The sequence below is a fragment of the Gasterosteus aculeatus genome, chromosome 17, assembly GCF_964276395.1.
Source record: "Gasterosteus aculeatus chromosome 17, fGasAcu3.hap1.1, whole genome shotgun sequence".
Taxonomy (NCBI): domain Eukaryota; kingdom Metazoa; phylum Chordata; class Actinopteri; order Perciformes; family Gasterosteidae; genus Gasterosteus; species Gasterosteus aculeatus.
The window spans coordinates 8,335,968-8,359,534 of record NC_135705.1 but is presented as its reverse complement, the minus strand read 5'-3'; the positions used below and the strand labels follow the sequence as shown (position 1 = coordinate 8,359,534).

Here is a 23,567-nt window from a genome sequence, read left to right as displayed (position 1 = left end):
CCTCACAAATCACCGGAAAGTCCTACCTTTCCCGATTCACGATGAGTGGGAATGAGTGACTCTCAGGATGACACACCACTTCATGTCCAAACATAAAAGATGCACTTAACGGCACATCAACAACATCAGAGATCAATACGTGTGCTTCTGTTTCATGGTTTCAGGTTTATTCGCATTCGCAATAGCCACTGTGGATGTGCGATAGAGAAGGTGTGGACCATCGCTGCCATTTGTACACAGCACTGTGCTCAAAGAACATCCTTTAGCAAACATGTGAATATTAAAAACAGTATGCAAATAAATCAGGTCAACAGAGACTCTGAGAGCAGGAAGTCGATAAGCTCGTCCTTGGTTTCTTGTCCATTTCTAACACTGAGGGTCAAAGGATAAACACAGCACCCAGTTTTCACTTTGCATTGCCTTTAATAATGTGCAACTGGACGAATATGAGACACAGCTGAGAGTAACATTCACCTATTAGACATTCCTTGCATTTAATGATGAGAATGTGTTTCCTATTCAATTGCCGATCGAAGGGCGGTCAATTTTTTTTCTGAACGGGATTCACAGTCTGTACGGTGTACAACATCCTCTGTCCATGGACCTGCTATTCGGATAGGAAAAAACTTTAAAGTTCAAAGGGAAGAATATTCGAGAGCTCAGGAGAGAAACTGAGGATGAATTCCTCTCCCCGGCCTTCTGATTCTTTAGTAGAATGAACAATTTAAATAAAAGGAAAGAAATGGGAGAAAAATGTCTGCAAACATGCTCCGGCTTAAAGAGCCTGCATGCTGCGTGACGAGCTACAGGCACCAACAGGGAGAACGAAATGTGTAATAAAGAGACTGAGATGGTTTTTGCAGCTGCTGGGCTTTTGAAAAAAGGCACAAAAGCAGACTTGAACCAAGGTGAGCGAAATGTTTTCGGGCAAAGCGAACACTTCCACCAATAGACCAGAGGTCATTGTAGCTTTCTTCAATACAAACTCTGGTAAATAGCCACTGCATCTCAGTTTACAACGTACGACAGCAACTAGACTGTACGGCGATGACTAGATCACTGATCACTGATCTGTTTTAATGTAATTTGTTGAGGATCTGTAGTTAGAGAATAATTACTCAATACTAAATAAGCAACTATGATAATATATCAATTTATTTTGTTAATTTTTCAAGCAAAAGCGTCCAGCCTCTAAAAAATAATGATTTGATGGAATTCAATATCTTTTGGGTTTAGAGAAATAAACAAGGAATCCTTTTAAGACAGGCTGTGGGATCTATAAACTCATGCTTGGAATTCTTCCCTGGTTTCTGTGTAACAAATAAAGGGTTTTATTTTTTTGCACTCCACTTTTTGCAGTGGAAAGAATTAAAAAGATAAAATAATCACAAAATATTAAAATAAACTTCAGGATATTGGCAGTCATCCAACTCTGGCAAAACACATTTATGTTTTAACTGAAGATTTTACCAAGAGAGATCAATGCTAATAATAGTTTTGGTTCTGTTGACTCTCAGCCGATGGGACTTTGTGAGACGTCACAGCACGCGTCTGTCTCTGAGTGTGTTTCTTTGTGTGTGTGTGTGTGTGTCGCCGTGTCTTAAAGACTCGCCTTTATTTAGGGACAGAACGGGAACACTTGCGTGTCTGCATAATGTAACGGGGGGGGGACTTGGTTTCAGGTTGGGGTATGGTTACATTTAGGATGAGGATGCTGCCAGAAAATGAATGTAAGTCAATGTAATATCCCGAGAAGTCATGAAAAAGCGAAAATGTGTGTACGCGTGTTTGTGTGTGAGTGTGTGAGCGAGCTGACACTGAAGTACACAGCAGAGTTGAAATGTCACCAAAGTAAACCTCAGCCGCATAATATATTCATGAATTTCAGCTCTGCGTGCTCTTTGTTTCACTACTGATTGGAGAACTGTGTTGATTAGTAACCAAGTTGATGAATGAGAGAAAATGCCGTGTTCATCAGTATTGTCAGACTTTGCTCTTATTGATTTTTGGCTCTTATCAAGATTGCAGAGTTACATTGTGATTCATTGGCTGGCAATAAGGTGGGCAGTGACATTAATCACCTACACATATCAATAGGCATTGAATTGGCTTGATGTACAGTAACTTTATTACAGTTCAGAATGAATATTGATAAATTGATATGGCGGTGACTGATCCAACAATCAAGACAATGTTGAACAATCAACGATTTTTAGATAAAAACTATTTTAATGAGTAATTATATATTGTTCATATATATTTAAAAACAATTATAATTCCCCACATATCACTATTTAATAGACAGTGTGGAGTAAATAGATGGTACAACATAAAAGAGAAGCTTAAACTAATTATAATATTTTAAACAACTAAGGTATATTTAGCATCTTTGTGTTTATTCAGCCCATTATTAGCGTGTATCTTGTCTTTAGTAATTATTACTTATTATTAATTAATTACTAATTAATTATTACCTTAATCCAAATATTATATTTCCACTTAATTCTTTATATATCTGTACTTAAGGTTGAAATGATCCTTTTATAGAATATATATGAATAAAACAACTTTTTAACTGTTTAGTTCATTAGAAATAGACAACAACGATGCTAGTTAGCACGAGGACTATGGAAACAACTAAATCTAAAATATAATTTGTGTATGTAAAATTAGGCTTTAACATGCAACATGCGATGCATACAATGAAGACCATCAAAATGTTTAAGATACACCTGTATCTCAATCTAAAAAGGCGGGTTCACTTTACCTCCATGAGATCAAATCTACAAAGCAATGATGGAAGAATAGCATGCAAACTAAATGTCTAAGTCTGTCAGCAGAGAGCAGGCTACCAATGCTGCTGCTGTTGTTCAGCATTGTATTGTCGAATCCTCTCGGCTGGACAAAGCATATTTCAGTCATGTTGCAGATGACACCACCGGCCCATATCTGAGCAAACAGGAATACGAGAGCGAGGGATGCATGACAGCTGCACGAAATCTACCAGCAACATCAAACACACGACACCAGCATTGTGTACTAACGAGGTCCAAAAACTACAATTATACAAAGACAGATGCACAAACTATTATCTTCACCCAGACACGCTCACATAGATTTGTTCAGAAGGCAGACTCACACAGCAAATACCACTCCAACGGGCGAGTAAACAGCCAGGTGTGTGTGCGGACAGAGCCTGACACACAGCAGAGAGGCGCAACACGGGGAGCTGTGGCTCCGTACATCCAGTCTTCACACCGTTTTCGGGAAGCTGTGGCAATGCAGATACATGCAGCAGAACGTCGTGTTCACGGCCCGCTATAAGCCCCTTCTGTGACAGTCATGCAGTATCACGCCACCAACTCACAGCCACACAGCTCAGCTGGTTCGGCATTCAGTTATGGCGCCTTTAGCGTCATTTAACCGAAATGGTACCTACGACGTGTTCATTTCCATACAGACAGAATGTGATCAATGGGACCAGTTTCAGCAAGAAATTTAAAAACAATCAAATGAAACTATTATTAACTATAACTTACAGTATATACGTACGTATACACTTACTGAAATATTAATGTGGGAGTATTTTGTTTGGGATGTCTGCTTTTAGTTAGTACTTTTTTGCCATTGTAAGGTTCTTTGGGATAGAGTTTCACTCATCAGTGAAGAAGATTTTGGTATGTTGCTTTTGGTAAAATATGCATATGTGGCTCTGAAATAAGTAATACATCAATGGTTTACTTGATCGATAGAAAATGAATCTGCCACGTCTTGTTGAGCTGCTGCTTCCCTGCATAACGTGTCATTTTAAATTAAATATCTTGGAATCGTCGGACACACATTTTTATATTCTAAAATGTTCTATTTTGCGTTCATCTATTGTGTCTTTGTGTGACGGTGTTTCTGAGAAATGGTTGACAATACTGCAGAGCAGTACAAGAGTACACAAGGCATAATGTGGGTTAGTATCTCTGTGTGATGCTGGTTCATTACTCTCATCAAGATCCATTCCTTCCACCATCCCATCACAAATCACTTACTGTCTTCCTCCCTCCATCTAGTAAATCTCTCTCACTCACTCTGCTTTAAATGGATTATCTTTGTCTTTAATTATGAGTATTTTTCAACAGCAAACTGTTTAAGAAGTAGTGGAAATAGACCAAGATCATACAGCAAGGAGAGGAACAAGCGTATGTACTCAAAATATTTCAGCATTCTCACGATGCAACTCCGGTGACCGTTCCATCAGTGTGTTAAGGTGGTAGCAGCTAATTGGCTCTGCGAGCCTTAAGCGGTCTGGTCAGCTTTGTAACTCCACACCAACAGATTTATTTCATACTCAATATTTTATTCTTCAGAACTAAACAACACTAAAGTGTAATCACTTTATATTTCATCAAATTTCTCCTTCTGGAGCGAAAAAGGCATTATGCCACTTTTTTATAAGCAATAAAACTGTTGCCAGACCTTGATGTGTAATGACAAAATTATTATATTAGAATTAATAGTATTAATTAATAGAAGTATGACCTCTGTATATATTGTAAAGGAAGAGCAGAAAAAGGTATGAATGTGTTTGTTGGTTTCAGTTGTTATCTGCTCATTTACACATTATGTTTTCCTTACAGCATATGGATGATAATGCTTTTTCTTTCATTGTCAATGAGAAGAATACAGATGCCCTCCGAAACAGATAGAGGTGTTGATTACTTTTCAACAGAGAAACCTGTGACAACCCCGGATAACACAGGATAGACACTTTGAGCGAGTGTGTACGCGACACACAACCATACGCATTTAAACAAAGACACTTGACCAAAGCCGCCCGCCTTCATTCAACTTTCAAAACGAAAGAGAATATTTCTAAAAGTGTAATTATGCACATCCCCACATTGTGTTCACTGAAGAAAGAAACGGTTTCATGTGCACGGACCCTAACTCCCATGTAACAGAATCATAATAGCAATAAAAGAGAACTACCTCATTATGAGGGGGAAAAATGTCCCAAAATGTCCCAAGTGCAGCAAAAAAATATGTGATTTTAACAGAACAGGACTTTGAAAACACAGTGGACACACTGATCCACTTGAGGTTGCTCTCGCAGCCCACCGATCTCAGCACCTACTGACGCTGAGATACACATTTGTTAATGCTCCTATGTTATCATCTGGCAAGAAGTAAACCCAGCAGTTTTATTCCAACATGTCTGTAAATATCAACAGCAAGTTGAGCAACGGTTAGAACCATTAGCTGATTGATCAATTAATTGGTTGAAATGAAATTGTACTGTAACTATAAGACAATCAATTGAAGTTTTTTACGTTTTTGAAAATACAATAAAGGGGAAAATAATTGTAATGTAAAGTTTGTTTACAAAAATGAATGTTGTTAACGCCTAATTGTTTTCCAGTTGTATGGATGCTAATGTCAAATCTCCATTTTCCATGTACTGGCTCTGGATTTCTACTTTTTTTCTAAGTATGATTAATGTTAAGTATTGGGAGCATGAAGGGATTATATAGCAACAATACAAAAAGGATGACAGGAGCCCTGCAGATTAATCTGTCTCAACCCATGCATGCAGCATTAGGACATATTAATAGTCCACAACCAGACAATTCTGCTTCATGTCCACAGAGTGTGACCTTCAGGAAGCTTGGGGCTCTTTTGTATTGTACCACCAGGATTAAAGTTGAGCAAATGATAACTGTTGATGGTTATTAACATTTGCCTACCCAAGTTACGCTGCCTCTTTGGACAGCAAACAAGCTGAAATAGTCTAAAAAGACAAAGGTCGTACGATAATGAACAAGTAAAAACTGTATTCAGAGAGAGGAGAAAAAACACTTTGTGAGATGTGCTTTGAAGCTAGAACAAAAAATATATCTTTGCCCTCACATGATGCCACCATGAAACGTAGCATATTACACGTTCCTCTGGAAGCATACTGCAGTGTAAGATTTGCATTTCTGCAGCTATTTTTCTTAGTAAATGATGCCCTGTGTGCAAATATCAGGTCACGTGACTTGATTATTCAAATGCACATGGCAAATATAAGTCAAGTTTTATTTGAAATGTGATTGGTGCCTGAAAAGATTTTGGTATTGTTATAGATAAGATACTAGCCTCCCCTCTTGGTCGAATGCAGACCGAGGAGACTTTTAATTTGTGGAGCTGTGATTCGTTCCACTTGGCTGCACTGATTGTAGGTGAGGGGGTATTCTGCCCGCTGCTTTTCAGCTGTCTCCATTTTGGAATCCACTTTCATACCATTGGTGAACACTTTTAAGCTTCAATAATGGTGAACACGGTTATACAGCAGCTGCTTAATATCTGGGACTTGTATTCTTCCGTGGCAGCCATTCGCTTGTTAAATGATATAAACTCCCTTGTTGTTTCAGGCAGAACACTATTTTAAGATGTTACATAAGAAGGAAAATTAGTTTAATATCATTCATAAACTTCATACATGAACGTTTACTTCTGCTCTCTTGTTTTTTCTACATTACTGTGGGTTTCGTGGGCATAATGAGTTCAAGTAGTTTCACCTTAATTATCTGTATGTTTCCATTTCCGTTGTCCGCCTATAATCTTTCGCAAACGTCTTCTGGCTTAGTTCAAGGCCGACAGGACAAATCTGGGGCATAGACATAAGTGACATATACATTCATTTTAAAACCATACAGTACATGAGCGGGTAATTAAAACGCCTTAATGCACATATTCTAGATGGAAGATATTCTTATGTTTTTTTTTTTTATAATACTAGTTTTACTTATGCCTCTTTAAAAGATGTTGGTTTAAACTGCTTATCTCTTCCTCAGCTCTCTCTTACAGTTTCGATTCCTCATTTGTTCACATCATGAATGATATCACCATCTTCATCTGCTGAATAAATGCATGACGTTTAAATGAATATATCCATATGTGCATTTTGACACTATACTGTGATTGACTATTATCTTGTACAGTATTTCTAATCTCTGTTGTCTAAATCGATGCACTACACACCTCCACGGCCTTAAGATAACTTTGCCATTGACTCTTTTTCATATATATTCATTTTGTATATACAGTATTCTGATGTGGCACCATTTGTCCTGGTAAGACATTGTCAGTTATTCTTGCCAAATCACCAGCGTTAAATCACTGTGTCACAAGTATCACCGATTTCCACTCACTGTACTTCACATTCACATCACACAACCTGCAGCCCAATTCACCGCTCCTCTCCCTCAGGGCATCAACAGGCGCACCGTACAGTATTAAAAGGCCGAGCCAAGAGGCAAGAGTCTATTAAGGAGGCCTGCTGGCAAATGAGTTGATTGGGTCAGAACATCTTCTGAGCATCGCTCTTTCTAATTGAAAAAAATGCTGAACTAGAGGTTATTCAATTGAGAAATACTCATTCGATGTGATCTATAAAAGCACATGGCCTTGTATATATCGGAGTGAATTCTCAGCACTTTGAGTGCTGATGTTTGCTTCTGTTTAAAAGATATTAGAGCTTCCATTTATAATTCAAAACTGTATTACACAATTCCAGAGATGTTCAGTGATTATTACCAAACGTTTTGAGAGGGCAGCCGTGTACATTATGCGCACCAGTGCTAGCAAATGTTTACTTCAGCACGCTTACAGGCTAACAGTGGCATCCATGACATGTTGATGTTTAACAGGCGTGATGCTCACCATCTTAGATTAGCGCATGAGCATTCTAACATTAACAATAATTACGTACTTGTTCAGAAACCAAATTACTGGACAAACTATATTTTGGACTTCAGGATGGCCACAAAGTGATTGTATATTCATCCTGACGGGTACATGAATATCTGAATCAAATGTTCCTGCAAAAGTTGCTATGACATTTTACTCAAAATCCCAAATGTCAACCTCATGGTAGTACTAAAGGAAAAGTCACAAGAAACAGAGCTATTAGGATTCATCATCCTGGAGCGTTACAGTTGGTGCCGATCCACATAACAGATGTTTGAGACATTTCAATGGATAAGTACCTACCAACTACCGGTGGTGTCAGGTGAAGTCGGGAGTTCACCAGAAATGTATTGCAACCTATGAAATTGTTCTTGAGATACCACAGTGACAAAACGAGCAAAAGGCCGACATTGGCATCATGCCCTTGCCTTATAAATTGTGCTATATTTTCATTCCTCTGCGTACACAGTTTAGGTGGCTTATTGCCACTAAATGAAGAAGGGGTTTGCAGTCAGGACAATCAACTGTGATACTATATTTCCATGAATTAGACCAATACAAGTGCCTCAATTACCTCAATAATATATTTATAGCATGTTAAGTGAGGGGGCCCCTGATCAGTGCAGGTTTGTAGCAGGACACTTAGGCTTTCATGTCAACACTGAACAGTCAAATATATGCAAATACCTTCAACCAGCAGTTGGACAGCAATGTCAGACTGATGCATGTTGTTGTTGTTGTTGTACTGCCCTATTGTGTTACCCTTTCACAAGGTTATACCAATACGTTTTAAGGAGCAGCAGCAGTGGAGCTTGCATGCTCTGCTGCCTGGCCTGTTTGCCATCACTGCAGTTTGTGTGCCAGAACTTCCAATAGCGGATTATCATGGAGCTACTCCACATGTCTCGCTGAGGCCTTTAAGTCTTTATATTACAGGAATTGGTTGATCATATTTCTGTGGTGACTTATCTATAAAAAATGTAAATAGGCTACATATTAAATTGTGCAGGGGAACCTACAGAGAAAATATTGGACCATGTTGAGAGTATATCTTAAGTAATATTAATTAATATTATCATAAGTTTATTTTATTAAAAATATCCTCCTTACAAACAAATGATGACAATTGTACGATGTTACGACGCTGTAAATGCACACACCTGTCAGACTGTGTTCTGTGTTGTATAACATGAGTGTAATCAATGAATGTTCTTCTTCCATTGACGTTCAAATCAATCAAATAAATATATGTCACAAGAAAGTCTGTAGCCTACACTTGTTTTAATTTAATTCTGCACAAGGTGTATATATTTTCTGATGGGATTGTTTTAAACCAAAGCTAATTTTGTCCAAATCAGACTGTGACGGACCTACTTTGAGTTCCTGGTCTGACAGCAGGCATTGGATCGCTTTTCCGGATATTCCCTCACCAGCAGCCAAAGGCCTGTGGCCGCTCAGGCTACCAGGCGTGAACGCGCATTACTAAGTAATCCTAAAGATGAAATTGTACTACGAACAAACCGATGACGACTTATGCCTCCCACATGCACTTGTATGAGTCGGCAGAAAACAATTCAGACCATCTGGCTTAACTGCACGAGAAAGAGGAATTGCCAGCAGGTTAAGCAGAAGCGACAGTTTCCTTGCAAAAAACAATACATGATCAGTGATTTTAACTGAGCTAAATGAATCATGTGCAGGCCCATGCTGAATGCAACTTCTGCCCAGTGGGGAGAGCTGCATGAAACTATCACTGCGGTCTCGTTGAGCCACGTGTTTGAGCAATATAAAGGCAGGCAAGTGTTGATCTTGTGCATCTATAAAGGCATTTGTTGCCGTTATACGGCAATTGATGAAAATTACAGCTTTGGAATACAAACTGCAGATGGACCATGTTGGTGTACAAATGCACATATCAAGGAGAAGGAACTGAGGCCAATCATTTCGCCCTTCCTTTAGTAGAGTGGAGCCTTCCCATGGTGACTTTGAAAGTAAGGACATCATGACCCAAAATTGGCGTCAACGTCACTAGAGCCTCACAGCAGCAACATGAAACATGGATATAGGCCTTGTCACTTACAAGACCAAGACGTGCAGAAGAAAATAGTTTAAATATATATATATATATATATATATATATATATATATATATATATATATATATATATATATATATATATATATATATATTGTATATATAATTAACCTGTCGTGAGGTCCTCTGCAGAGGAGAAGGCCATTAAGCAAGCCTCCTCGAGAGGACCATGCCTAAAAGTCACCTTGGGAGGCCGAATTGACGGATAAGTGTTGGCGCAAACGGGTCGGAATTGGGTACCCGCCAGGAAGGCAGGTTTTTAGCCACATCACAGCTGCATACCCAGAGGAAAGAATCCGGTGTGATTGGCTAACAAGGACAATGCCATTTTATACAGCCGTCCACAATAAACACCCCTTTCAATTCATGGGCTCTGAGATTAATCTCACTTATGTGATAGTTTCTGCATGGAGCAACATGCACTGCACTCGGTCTGCAGCCCCGCTGCAGCCCGCCATGTGTGCTTTCACTATCCGGAGCTCGGAGCTCGCTTTTTATGTGTTGCTGTCGTGCACCGAGGATTTCAACATTTTGCGTCAAAAATCAAATAGTTGTTTCAACGGGACTGTGATGGATCCGTGCGCTACCGGATAGGCCGAACCCCCCCACACACACACACTTTCCCCCATATCCACCGTATCCACCGTATGTAGGTCATCAATGACAGCATCTGCGATATGCAAGGAGGCATTTCGTCACCATGTGGTTATTACACATGGTGGTTATCATTGCTTTTTGCACCGAGGAGCCTTACCTTCTGCTGTCGCCTCGCCATATCCGTGGGCTGCTTTGCGTTGAACGGGTAAGCGACGCATCGCATCACAAAAACATACAACTGCAGCTTCTTCTTACGGTCTTCCTCCTCCCTGTGCATCTTCTCCAGGTCCTCTTTCTCCTCGCTGGCGGCCGACGGGCTCGGGCTGGTCGGACGGGCGCTGCCGCGGCTGCCGCCGCTGCCGGGCGCAAGTCCCCCCGAGCTCTCGCTGGTCCTGGTCGGAGAGATGCGGGATCCGGCCTGCGGTGCCATCGCTTCTTTGCTTTCCTCCTCCACTATCCCATCCGATTCCTCCTCGCTGGACGACGGATCTAACATCCTGCTCTAGAGGGCGACGCGTCCCCGCAGATATCCCAACTTACAATGTTGGTTGGTTTTTGTTGTAAATGTATAACCACCACCCCCCCTCCCCCCAGATGATGGCTGTCTTACCCGTGCCTAGATGTCATTAAGAAGATGTGCCCAAAGTCAAGACAGGGTTGGGGCCCTGGTTGAAGGCTGCTCGCTCGCTGGGACGGGGTGTGTGAGAGGGGGGGGACGTCGGCAGCAAAAGTGGCGCTGGAAGAGGTTGGTTCTGCTTCACACTGAGCTTCCTCCGCCTGCGCCGAGCACTCGTCGACGAGTTTTATTGGCCAGTCACCGCTGCGGATGTGAGAGGGGGGAGGTGGGAGGAGGGCGGAGAGGGAGGGGCCGGGGGAGAGTAGTGTGGCCTACAGCTGAGGGGAAGGAGAGTGTCTCTCTCTCTCTCTCTCTCTCTCTCTCTCTCTCTCTCTCTCTCTCTCTCTCTCTCTCTCTCTCTCTCTCTCTCTGCCTGGCAGGCGGGGAGCTGGCCGCGGTGCTGAACGCAGAATAAGAACAGAGGGTGAAGGATGCGCGACGCGTCCTTAATCTCACGCGCTCTCTCTCTCTCTCTCTCTCTCTCTCTCTCTCTCTCTCTCTCTCTCTCTCTCTCTCTCTCTCTCTCTCTCTCTCTGCAGTGCTACACCTAAGATGGCTGCCACTGGATTTCTCCGATATTGACACTGAAATGGGGCGCATCATTTCAGTCCACGGGCGGCATTCAGATTAGTCGGTGTAAAAATGTGGCTTTTGCGCCTCCTCCCCCCCTCTCACCCCCGTGCTGCATGCATGGTGGAGGGTGGAGGAGCAAATCAACACCCTCCTCTCTGTCGAGGGCTGCTGCTCATGAAATTGATTGTTGCAGCATGTGCTGGTATCTGCAGCCACAGTATTGGCGTCTACTTAAGAGAGATTTAGGAGTCAAATAGTGTCTGGCCAAATGCAAATGTTCAGCATTTGATCTTTTAGAGCAAAAAAAAAAGCATCAAGTAAAGCCGGGAACTTGGTTGAATTATGTTATATTATACCTAAATAAGATTTAAGAAAGTGGAAGTTTAGTTTCCTGCTAACGGACCACATTTTGAAATACTAACGATTTCTCTTTCGTCCCCGTAGATTTGATAAAATTGCTCTGTTGTCACTTTACCCACCAACCTGCATTTCCCATATAGGAGAGATTCATTTGTCTCTGACTGGCAGCATGGTGACACAATCAATTTTCAGATGGAAAAGCAGAGGTGTATATAATTGATTTAATAATGTTTCAGTTTTCAGTTTCAGGTTTGCAGGGCCAAATCATCCTCCCGGGTCTCTATTGGTACATTTCACATCCCACCTTTCACCTTCGAAATGGAAATGCGTTCTTTCTCCTAGAAGTTCCCATTGAGCCCAAACACACAGCAGACTACAAAGGCAGCTTTACGTGAGCTCAGATGCGGAAATGCCATTAACTGCCACATGTTTTGTAATTTAATAAAACACAATCTAATGCCGAGGTACGCTTCAGTGCAAATAAATCCTCAACAATGAAAGTTTGAATGGTCGATTCTGACTCAGGGCTCTTCAGTGGTTACATCCAATCTCCAAGAAGACGTCGTGAACAACAAACTGTCTGGTCAAAACCATCTAAGATTTTTTGATTGAGGTCACAGGTTATTTTCCCTCCAAACTCCTCTTTTCTTACCACCAATGTCACCTCAACGACCCTCCATTGTGTTCACCTCCTCCACCACCATAGTACTTACAGTGCCGGCCCACCGATGACGACTTCACTCTGTGAACTCAGCACGAACAGAGAATGAGCCGGTCAACTTCCTCTCTGAGATTTGATTGAATCTGACAGGTAGGCTGACTAGCTGCTTAATCCAGATGTTCCTTCCGCGTCTGAGCGGCAAATTCTCTGCAAGTAAGCATGCTTTTCAAGAGCTCCTTTCCTCCAGTTTGACTCCGGGGGCTCTATTGTTTCCCTGACTTGACAGTTATTAGTCCTTCTTTAGTTTGTACTGACCCTTGTGGGTTCTCAGCATGAGGCTTACCTTTCATTACCATAGTTCTCTGCTCGTTATGTTTTTTTCAGAGGTTTCAAAGGTTCCTTATGGGTGAGACCCGTTGTCTGCGAATGCACACAATTGAGATCCCTCGAGAGGTCAAGCACCAACCTCAGCAACGCAGCTCTCCAAACCTTTTAAACATCAATAATTGACTGATTTTCTCTGCCCCGCGCAGCTACTTCAACCAGAGTGTGTAGACATCAAATGTTGATGCTCTTCAGTAGTTAAATACAATGGCAAGTGTGGAAGAAGTGCACACATTTTGGCATTCAAAAAAAGCATGTTTGTTTTAATGAGAGTAGTTCTATATGATTTTTGTACCCTCTACTAGAAACACTGTTAGGAGATTGTTTTCTCAACTGCTGACCTATTAAAGCAACATGAGAGCTGGCCCTTTAACATAAAACAACATTTTTGTTAGCAAATTAAGGGCAGTATGAAGAAGCTGTGAAAGCAACAACTGCATATTAACACATTTTAAAAGGGTAATAGATTAATCCAGCGCCAATAGTCCCAGAGAAATAGCTCTTCATCTGCTAAAGGCACAAGTATATTCTCCATCTAGAAGATATCGCTGATGAGAGTTAAACAACAAGTAAAGTCACAGAAACAATGAGATTGTGAGTCCAGTGAGAGGACAGAAGTCCACGGTATGAGTGACACCTCCAAAATAGGAATGGGCTCTGATGGTCATGAGCTGTACCATCCACTTCACTAGATATTTGACTGTGATCTGCAAATGAATCATTTGAACTTACATTCACTCTGTACAATAAATACATTATGGATTGAAGTCAAACTCTATGGAAACCCGCCTAACCTTATCATCAGTATTGTTATTTTAAAAAATACTGTTTCTAAGAAACGGAAACCACAGTACACAAAATAGAAGAAATAAATCAAACTTGACTCATTGGTTTGTGAGGCAGGTGTCGTTTGCACACTCTCATTTGGGTAATACCTGACACAGACATGCTGTCTGTATCACACAGTAACAAACCAAAGTATATTACAGCATTATGATATATTTATGACTTCATTCCCTCTGGAATTGAGGTTTATGAATCCTATCTGCCATTCTATACTATAGACTATATGTACATGTTTATTGTATTCCTTATACCTTTGTAATGAGTATGGGAGTGTTAGAGAGAATGTTTTTGCAGAAAGAGATTTATCATATGCACTTGAGCTTGTATCATTCACATCTCTATTCCTCTTCTCAGACTTAGCTTAGTGTGTGCTTTGTGTTGTCTCAACAACCCATAGGTTCAATTGCATTTTAAAAACAGTGTAGCCCACTATCACACACGCACACACACACACACACACACACACACACACACACACACACACACACACACACACACACTCACAGGCAGAAGTACAAACAGCGGCTCAGAGCTTCGCTGGAGTTAGCTGAGGAGATCTTTAAAATATTTAAATGCTGTGAGCGTTTTTTAATGTGAGATTGATGGAATAGGGTCAGCTTTTCAGCTTCAAAAGGCTTCACACCCACGAAATATATATTTGTATAGGTTTTGTATATTGATGCTCAACATCAAGTAAGGACAAGTCCATCTTTTTATAAATTATCAGTGCATACAAATCCTTTTAAATAATCAATTATTATTTCATGTTTGTTTGTTTCCAAATGCAAAAATAGATTAGATAAGTGGATCGTGGAATTTTCCATGATCCCTCTTTGTCATTAATCACAATGAATTTGAGGTGGCAATCCAAGCGGGTCCAGAAGAAAATATTGTGTCATCTTAATGTAGAAATGCATTGTGTTTTAAAGTAAACAATTTTTTTTTTGCCACGCAATATTCTTACGTTTCTTTGTCCAACAGCAACCAAACACAGATGAAAATATGGAAGATGAAACAAACTCTATGTGTTCTCTTTCACAGGTTATGTTTACACTTTAAGGTTCTTTTTTACAATTCGAGGGCACGCTTGAATGAGGACTTTGTTAAACAAACATGAATTGCATAAATTCCGGGTTAATTAGGATATAATTGGGCTCGAATCTTCGGGTGTTGTAGATTACAGCTGGACCAAAGGTGTTTCTCTGCAAGAAAATCAATCAAAAACACAAAATCAATTCAGGGAACAGCACTTTTCCAGGTGTAAGCCTCATGAAAACCACCACTTCCTCCCACAGTTTCCAGGCTGGAGAGAAGGAACGATGCCAGAAAAAGATTCATTAATAATTCAGTGAGAGGCTGAAGCCTCACCACTTTAAGATTACCGAAAGAAAAACCTAGAGCTGTTGTTGGACCAGCAAAATCTTCACATCAAGTGGGATATAAGATTTCTCCAATCATTGCATACACCATTAGAAGAGTTCATATGAATATAGATTATACATATAGGAGACACCACCGTCAATTGGATTTTGGATGCAAGAGGAAGATCAAATGCAACAAGAAAGTAAGAGGAGCTCAATACTGCAGCTGTAGAGATTTGTCTCTCAATCAACACGGCTAAGTACCGCCCTCTGTTGGCTGAATGATCAAAAAGCAGTTAAAGTCACTGGTTTTGTTCTGTTAAAATAACCAAATAATGTGAATATTGTGATATTGTGAGTCTCAAAACCAGAAACTCTACTTTCTTTCTTCTTCAAGGAGTTACTTATTACACAACAAATAACTTATTTTTTTCTCAATCACAATAAATTACTCATACTCAATATTGATGTGAGTGATTTTGAAAAAAGTTACAAGAAAAAAGTACTTATTTTGAATTGAAAAATGAATAAACTGATTGTCCTTGCCCTGCTGCTTTAAAAGAATGTAATTCAGGTGTGAAGATATCCATGTGATGCTTGTATTCTCTGTTTCCAGGGAGTTCACCTGTGGTCGTTTACAACACTCGTTCGCTCGTTACCCTTCTCTGTTGAACGTCATTCGTTGGTCATTGAATTATCGTATTTGAATATGAAACATATTGGGCTCAAAAGTTAATTGTAAGTATTGTAAGTATATCCATCCATCTTCTACACCTTGTATCTTGTACACCGTGTGTCCTTACAGGGTCACCTGGGGTCAGGGAGTCAATCCCAGCCAACCCATCAGACGGCGAGACAGGGTGCCAGTTAATCTGACGTGGAGACAGACAACCACACACTAGAATAATCATACACCTTTCAGAGACACCAATTAACCTCTCCTGCATGCTATTGCACTGTGGGAGGAGGAGAGAAGCCTCGATGGCACGGCGAGAACATGCAACCTCCAGCCAGAGAGGTGCCGATGAGAGTACTTCTACGGTACCACTCTCTCCAACCCACCACCGTCTATGCATGCAATGCGTATTTACTTGTCAAAAATTTATTCTGTGCAGTCCATTATAACAAGGAATACGATGCAATTATAGTTTGTTTTGTATGCACAATATCAAGTCATTGACAAATGGTCCCTGTACAAATCATGGCCACAACTATTTAATTTCATGCCATTTTTTCCACAGCTCCACTTGCCGCATTCCTAAAATATACATTTGTTTGGTTGTACGTGCAAAAAGGAGCAAATGTAATCCATTTCTTTCATATGAGAACTATAAAAATCAAACAATTTATGCTTTCTTTTACCAATTAGACGAAGGGGGTTTAATGACTTAATCGGTTTCCTGCCTCAACCGTATTTTCTATCTCACTTTAATGTTCTTGTCAGCCACCAGCCTGAACAAAATTGGTTTGAAAATACTCCTCATGACTTCAGTCTGTACTCCCCAGCATTAGGTATTTATCACCTTCAGAATTTATTACAATGCGCAGAGTTGAGTCTGGCATCTTGCTGGCATCCTTTCAAATGAATATAAACCAAGAAGCAGCCCCCCTTTGGCACAAACGTCATCTGGCTGTTTTTCAGAAGACTGAACACATCATCAGTCATTTTTCCATTAACATCAAAAGCCTTGCGGAGTGGATTAGTCAATCAAAGTCCCTTTTCTAAATCTTGTTTTTTAGATAATTTCTCAAGACACCCTTCTAATGACTTTTGGAAGTCATTGTTGTTTTGTTCCTGATCTAAATACCTGTTGCTATAGTAACAGTTAAAATTATTCTAACACATTTAACTCATCAAAACTGAATTACTATTATGTCTTTGTGTTTGTGTTGCATACAATATCTACTGCTTCAAGTACCGTAATCTGTGGTCTGATGAAGGAGTGATAACTGTTGGAATAGTAGGGGCAGTACGTAAGAATAGTGTGAGCAAATGGAAACAAAATGCCATCATATTACCTTTTGTCCTCCAAGGTAACGAGTGGACAAAAAAAAAAAAACGCAACACAATCATCCTTGATGCTTTCACATGATGTAGTAGAAGAAATTAAATTGACATTTGGCATAAAAGAGCTGTAGAGGAGATTTGTTTCAACAACAATTCTTAAATCAATCAATAAAATTAAATATGTAAAACATACTTGCTACCAAAAGAGGTCAGCAGAATCCTTCGTATGGCTCAAGCAGCAAAGGATCATTAGAAAAGGCAACGTAATTAACTTATCCACAATGATTCCGATTGGGAAATCTACTGTACAGTTGTTATTCTATTTATTCACATTGGGCTGCGGAGCATTACTTACTCTCTTTAAAGGTGGCGAGAAAGGTTGTTATGATAATGAGGAACATAGATGTATAGTTTGAAACCCACTCCAGTTACCATAGCAACACAGGTTTGGGGGTGGCATTAGCTTAGTGTGACCTACATCCCAAAAAATCACCTCACATTATTGTAGCTCACTTCAATAATGATATCATAGCTATAATAATATTAATATATATTATCAATCATTTTTTCCTATTGACTTTCACCCTGTTACCATTTTTAAACAAAAAAAAAAGTAAAAGAAATTGTATTTCAATATACATTTCAGATACATTGAGTTACAGGAAAAGTTACAGGGAAATAGTTAAAAAATCCTTGTTTTTCAGACCATGATTTCTTTAGATAATCAAACAGGCTTAGAAATTGTTTTATAATATTAGGAGAATGTGGATTCTAAAAGTTGATAAAGAGGCCCTCAATCCCTCTGTTTATATGAAAATGAGATAACATTTTCATTGCAGCAACAAAATGCGGCTGATGGCTGTATTATATGTACATTAGGAAAAAGACTAATGTCCTTATGGTCTTATTATTAAAAACCCCACCAAGAACCTGTTCAGACACACTCATAATTGTATTTACAGTTTATTGCAGTGTTTATGAACAAATAAAAGAGGTACAGTAAAACCTCAGACTCCTCCCTTGGGAAGAGGTCTCCAGTCGGCCCTCCCTCCTGCTGGAATAGTCACTTTCTATTTCCTCGTCAACATCAGTAGCGCTTCAACCTTGATGCCATTGTGAGGATTAGGAGATTAAATCTGTTATTTATAAATGTGTATGGTTATATTTGCTCCGGTAAGTTTCATTTCTCTATTTTGCTTATTGTGAGTTCTGCTTCTATAAACTGCATCCTACATTCGATGAATTACATTATCAAGTTTTGATGTTTTGACTTGCTGATCGGTGAATGTATGTCAGGTTAAGTGCAGCTTGTTGATGCAACATGTTTCAAACACTTACAGCTAAAGAAAGATTTACAATGGAGAACGCAGGCTAAATCCTCCATTCTTAATATGAATATTCTGCATTAGAACTATATACATAACGACTCACATCTTCCGATTTAATCAGCACTATACTGCTGTGGCCACCCTCCAGCGCACAGTAAGCAGCTCCGTTAGTTGTCTACCAACCTTTTAATTATTCAGGTTTTGTTTTCAAACTAATTTTAGATGTTAACTAACGGTCCAGTCATTTATTGATGAGTATACATTATGCATACATGTTACTGGATCAATCAAATGTATGAATTATGAACAGATCCTCATCATTTTCTCTGACCTGTTTTCTTTTCATAGATTTTTGCCATCTGCGCTTTTGCAACATGTGGAGGATACCATGGTCACCTCCAGGTTAAAGTGGACTGTGCCGACAGGAGCCAGAGTAACATGAGCATCGACATTGATTTTGGCTATCCTTTCAGGTAGTTGTGCATTCCATGTTGTATATGCTTTGGTTTCATCAGGTGCTAAAGCCTTGAATATACTAAGAAAAAAAAATGAAATGGAATATAGTCTAATATTTTATTGATATATTTAGAATTATGTAATTTCAAAATGCCAATTGACCAAGAGTGAAGATCTTACTGGACACCCATCATGATGATTTCCAACTAACCAGACCAAACCATCATCATCTTGTCAAATTCATCACTGTTAAGGCTCATCTGTTAAGGCTCCCACCAATTTAAAAACCGGAAGACAGACATCAGAGCAGAAAGCCGGCCCAATTAGGACAAAATGTTTCACTGAATAATGCAACTAAATTCTAGCTGGAGTCCTGGCCGTTGAGACTCAACTCGGGATTTTGTAACGAGGCATTGGTTCAGCACTGGCCTCTTTTTATTCGTCCCAGTTAAATTTGGACTCCTGCTGACCTGCATGTACTTGGTTTGACAAAAGTAAAGCCACAATAAGATGGTAGGAATTTAACAACAAATGTGAAGACACATTGTTTAACTGAATGTCTTTAATTAATTAATATCCTAAAGTGCGTCTGGCTATAATTACATATGGATAATGAATGAGCTCTTTGGAGTTGTGGTGCAGCGGTGCAGTTGTGTGGTCGACCAAAACCAAACTCTGGGCCTCACAGCCAATGACGACCAAGCTGAACTATTAATGAATCGTCCAATTGGAGGAAGGAGACTTATCTGACTTGACACTGGTGTCAGTGTGTTTCTTCAGTGGTAACTACTCTTATGTAAAGCAAGTCTGCCTGTAATCAAGTTAACACAGTGATTGATCCCATGTAGGTTTCATGCAGTACGACACAGTGATTGATCTCATATAGGTCACATGCAGTATGTATATGCCCCAGGCAGCATATGGCCAAGGAATTTATAATTAATTTAAACAAATTGAGATCAAACCATATTTACTGTTGCAGCAGTTCCAGCACAAACACTAAACCAAAAATGAAGAATGTGTCTGTGTGTATACATAGCCGTGGTGTATGGTAAAATGGTTAGCAAAACCCCTCCATTCAATTTTAATCAGATAACCCAATTACACAAAAGGTAAGTTGAAAATCTACTTTTTCACTGGCAGAATTAAGGTTTCTCAGATGTTCATCTATATTTTATGAGCGACAACCGTTCGTTTTTAGCAACGAAGTTTGACAGTAAAAGGAATCTCATAGTAATCAGCAGCTCAAGTGACGTTTTCCCTCCAGGCTGAAGCACCTCACAAACTAGCTTTAAAAGCAACTTGTTTTTAATCCACCAACTTTTCTTTGTGCCTTGTAGGTTGCATGAAGTGCATTTCAAGGCTCCCATGTGCGAAGCAAAAAGGGAAGAGGTCATTTTCCTGGACGGCAATTTTTCCTCATCTGCTCAGTTTTTCCTGACTGTTGGTGTTTTTGCTTTTCTGTACTCTCTGCTGGCCACCATTGTCTATGTGTTCTACCAGAAAAAGTATCTGAGGAACAACAGGGGCCCACTTGTGGTCAGTGAGTCCAACCTTCTCCAAAACATTCCCTTAATGTCCACGCCTGAATCACTGTTTGCGTTTGTATGAAACGTAACGATGATCGGTTTTCTTTGTTTCCTGAGCAGGATTTTGTAGTTTCAGTCATCTTCTCCTCTTTGTGGCTGGTGAGCAGCTGCTGTTGGGCCAAAACTCTTTCCGATATCAAGACAGCCACAAACCCAACACAGGTGCTACTTCTCATCTCGGCATGCAGAACCCAGGAGAACAAATGTACGGCCACCCAGGAGCCCCTCTGGTCACAACTTAATACATCTGCGGTAGGTTTTTACGTCAGCAAATGACACATTGAAACACGGATAAACTGGATAAAATAAGCCATTCACTCGTTGTCCCTTCTCCAGGTTTTTGGCTTCGTAAATGTCGTCCTCTGGACTGGAAATATTTGGTTTGTCTTCAAAGAGACAGGCTGGTACAAGACAGGTCAGAGATATCCAACAAGGAGTGCTTCTGGGAAACGCAGCAGTGAGATGCGACATCGGCTCTACAGCGAGAGCAGCTTTGAACAGCCGGTCGAGGGCTTTGCTCCACAACTCTACAGACAGGAAAGTTTCAATCAGCAGGTCAGCAGACAAGGTAGCTTCAACCAGGCTCAAGTAAACCTGAGCTTACCACACGCATATCTTGGCAAACCGATAATTTATGAAGGGGGGAATAAAGTGGCTTCTCAAGGCCCGATGATATTCGTCAACGAGATGTGATTTAGCCGTTAGTATCGTGCTGTAACTAGTGGTCAAGATGGGAAAATGATTTTCGTATGACCTTTATATTAAATGAAAAACACTGGTGGTGAATATTGCGAGTTTACAATGTGATGTAATATTTATATTCTAACTTTTGAAATTAAAACATTATTTTACGTTATTAAATGTTATTACACGTCATTACTTAGTGCTTTGTTTGCATTTCAAACACAGCTGTAGGCTCAAACTGCTTCACAGTCAAACTGAGTGGTCAATGTAATTATAATACAAATATATTGTTATGGTATTACTATCAAACATTAGGTCCCAGTCATTAATAGGACACAGATAATTTAACTATTTCACTTGTTTCATTACTTGCCTTTATTTTTTACCTGAATTTCAAAAACCTTTGTCTTATTTCCATTTTTTCCAATTGTATGTCTAAACCATGTGCTTGAGTTATCTATATATATATAACTCATGTTCGATTGTAACATATTATCACTTTGTCATTACTGATGGATACTGATGTGGCACTCCAGTGTATTTGTCATTGGTTTTCTTTTTTATAATACATATGTTGCATAATAAACTAAGATGCATAATGTGGTTGTGGAATATGTTGAAGTGCTTGTGTTACGCTAAGTGTCCTCTGCCTTTACTAATTCAAACTATAATGTCATACAGGAAGATTTTTCAAATGTGAACAGCATTAAGCATTTCATTTCATATTAGGTATTATATTTGGTTTGTTATTTTAATTGAAGTATGTCTGAAGTGTTGCTCTGCATGCTTTCTAGGGATTCTCAGTAACTGATATAAGTGTATCCACTGTGAAGCTGAAGCATGGTTTTTCCAACCAGGTGTCAGCCTCTTCATTCCTAGGGGAAAAGAAAGGCTGCATTAGTGACTGAAATTTAGGAAGTAATAAAAAATAAATGTGGTTAACCAAATCCAATAATGATTATTGACTTTTCTAGAGACACTGGCAAAGACGCTAGAGCATATTTCACATTGTATCAGGATTATCTCAACGGCAATGGCTAAATGGAAGAATCACTGCAGGTGTCTGCTGTATTCTTTCAAAGACAGTAACATAATACTGACTAAAGGTTGCTGCAACTATCTTACAGCCTGTAGTTTGCAACTTGGTGATGACGAAGAGTTTGGCTTGCTTACAGTACGTGCATGAATTATTCTCATCAGTAAAGTAGAGCAGTAATGCTCTTTCAATTCATGCAAAATGAGTTAAATGTTATCTATATGTAATTCCAAGCATATATATGAATATATGTATTCAATGTAGACAGATATAGATAGTATATTATATATATATATATATATATATATATATATATATATATATATATATATATTGTCTCTATACGGCTCTTAGCATGGAGACAACAAATGTAAATTACTTTAGGGAGGTTATTCAGATTTTTTTATTTTGAATGAAAAAAGAGAAGTTCTAAAGTCGGTAGGTTAACTACAAATACTTTTAATTGAATGAAACATTTTGTGGAAAATAAATTCTCAACATCAGCTTTTGTAGAAGCTGCAGTTGCTGTTTAGTAGCTTACACTGAATTTGTAAAGCAAGATGATTTCAGAAATTTGTGTCTGTAACAATCAGGTTGAATTTATTATTTTCATTCATTTTTTCAAAAAAGCTTGGACTCAATGCCTGCAGATTTAAGTCAGTATAATAAACTTAGATTTGAAAAAGGAGAAGTTCATTACATTTCACACATCCAACCGAACCTCAAGTAAACTGATACTTACTTCCATTGTGAACTATTTTATTGAAAGTTTACATTCGCAATTCCACAAAACTGATAATTGTACCTCCTTCCTCCTACGTGATTCGAAAATAGATCAATAATCAATAAAGCTTCTTAAAGGAGTTTGTCCGTTGAACAAACCAGCAGAGCTTGTGTCTTCTCTCAAGCCCCTCACAGTGAATATAAGCCGGGAAAAATATTCAGTGCATCCCCACGTTTATTATTTAAACCTCTGCAGGCAACTTCTCTTATCTGGTCTGAGCAGTTAGAACAAAGAACGATGCTTGGCTCTGTCCGCCACTGACAGCGACACTAAGCACATGCAGGTGTCCAGAGGAGGCTCTTTAAAGAAAATTACAGTGTAAGTGGCCACAGCATGACAATTAGGGTCAGGTTATCAGCAGGAAATTGAGGGCTGCACCAAGAGATAAATGGCCTATCTGAGATGGAACAAGGGTATATTTATATGTAATGAATCCCATGGGAGCTTCATTATGTTACACACTGGTGTAA

General features: G+C 39.4%; 2 protein-coding genes across 28 annotated transcripts in view; one reads left to right on the top strand and one right to left on the bottom strand.

Annotated features, from left to right (window-relative positions):
• cadpsb (Ca2+-dependent activator protein for secretion b) overlaps positions 1 to 11,225 on the bottom strand; it is a 52,124-nt gene extending 40,899 nt beyond the window's left edge. For 26 of the 27 annotated variants that reach the window (XM_078091993.1, XM_078092001.1, XM_078091995.1 and 23 more), the window contains exon 1: positions 10,569 to 11,212. In XM_078091993.1, coding sequence (XP_077948119.1) covers positions 10,569 to 10,907 — 339 coding nt within the window. In that variant the 5' untranslated portion in view covers positions 10,908 to 11,212. Of the gene's footprint in view, positions 1 to 10,568 lie in introns of all 27 variants that reach the window. The other variant, XM_078092005.1, reaches the window with a different exon arrangement.
• A 7,051-nt stretch (positions 11,226 to 18,276) lies between these two features.
• synprb (synaptoporin b) lies at positions 18,277 to 22,221 on the top strand. The gene is made up of 5 exons (XM_040203619.2): positions 18,277 to 18,393; positions 18,897 to 19,021; positions 20,345 to 20,543; positions 20,654 to 20,845; positions 20,930 to 22,221. Exons 1-5 carry the CDS (start codon positions 18,370 to 18,372, stop codon positions 21,284 to 21,286), a joined length of 897 nt encoding a protein of 298 aa, XP_040059553.2. The 5' UTR covers positions 18,277 to 18,369; the 3' UTR covers positions 21,287 to 22,221.
• Positions 22,222 to 23,567: the final 1,346 nt, after the last annotated feature.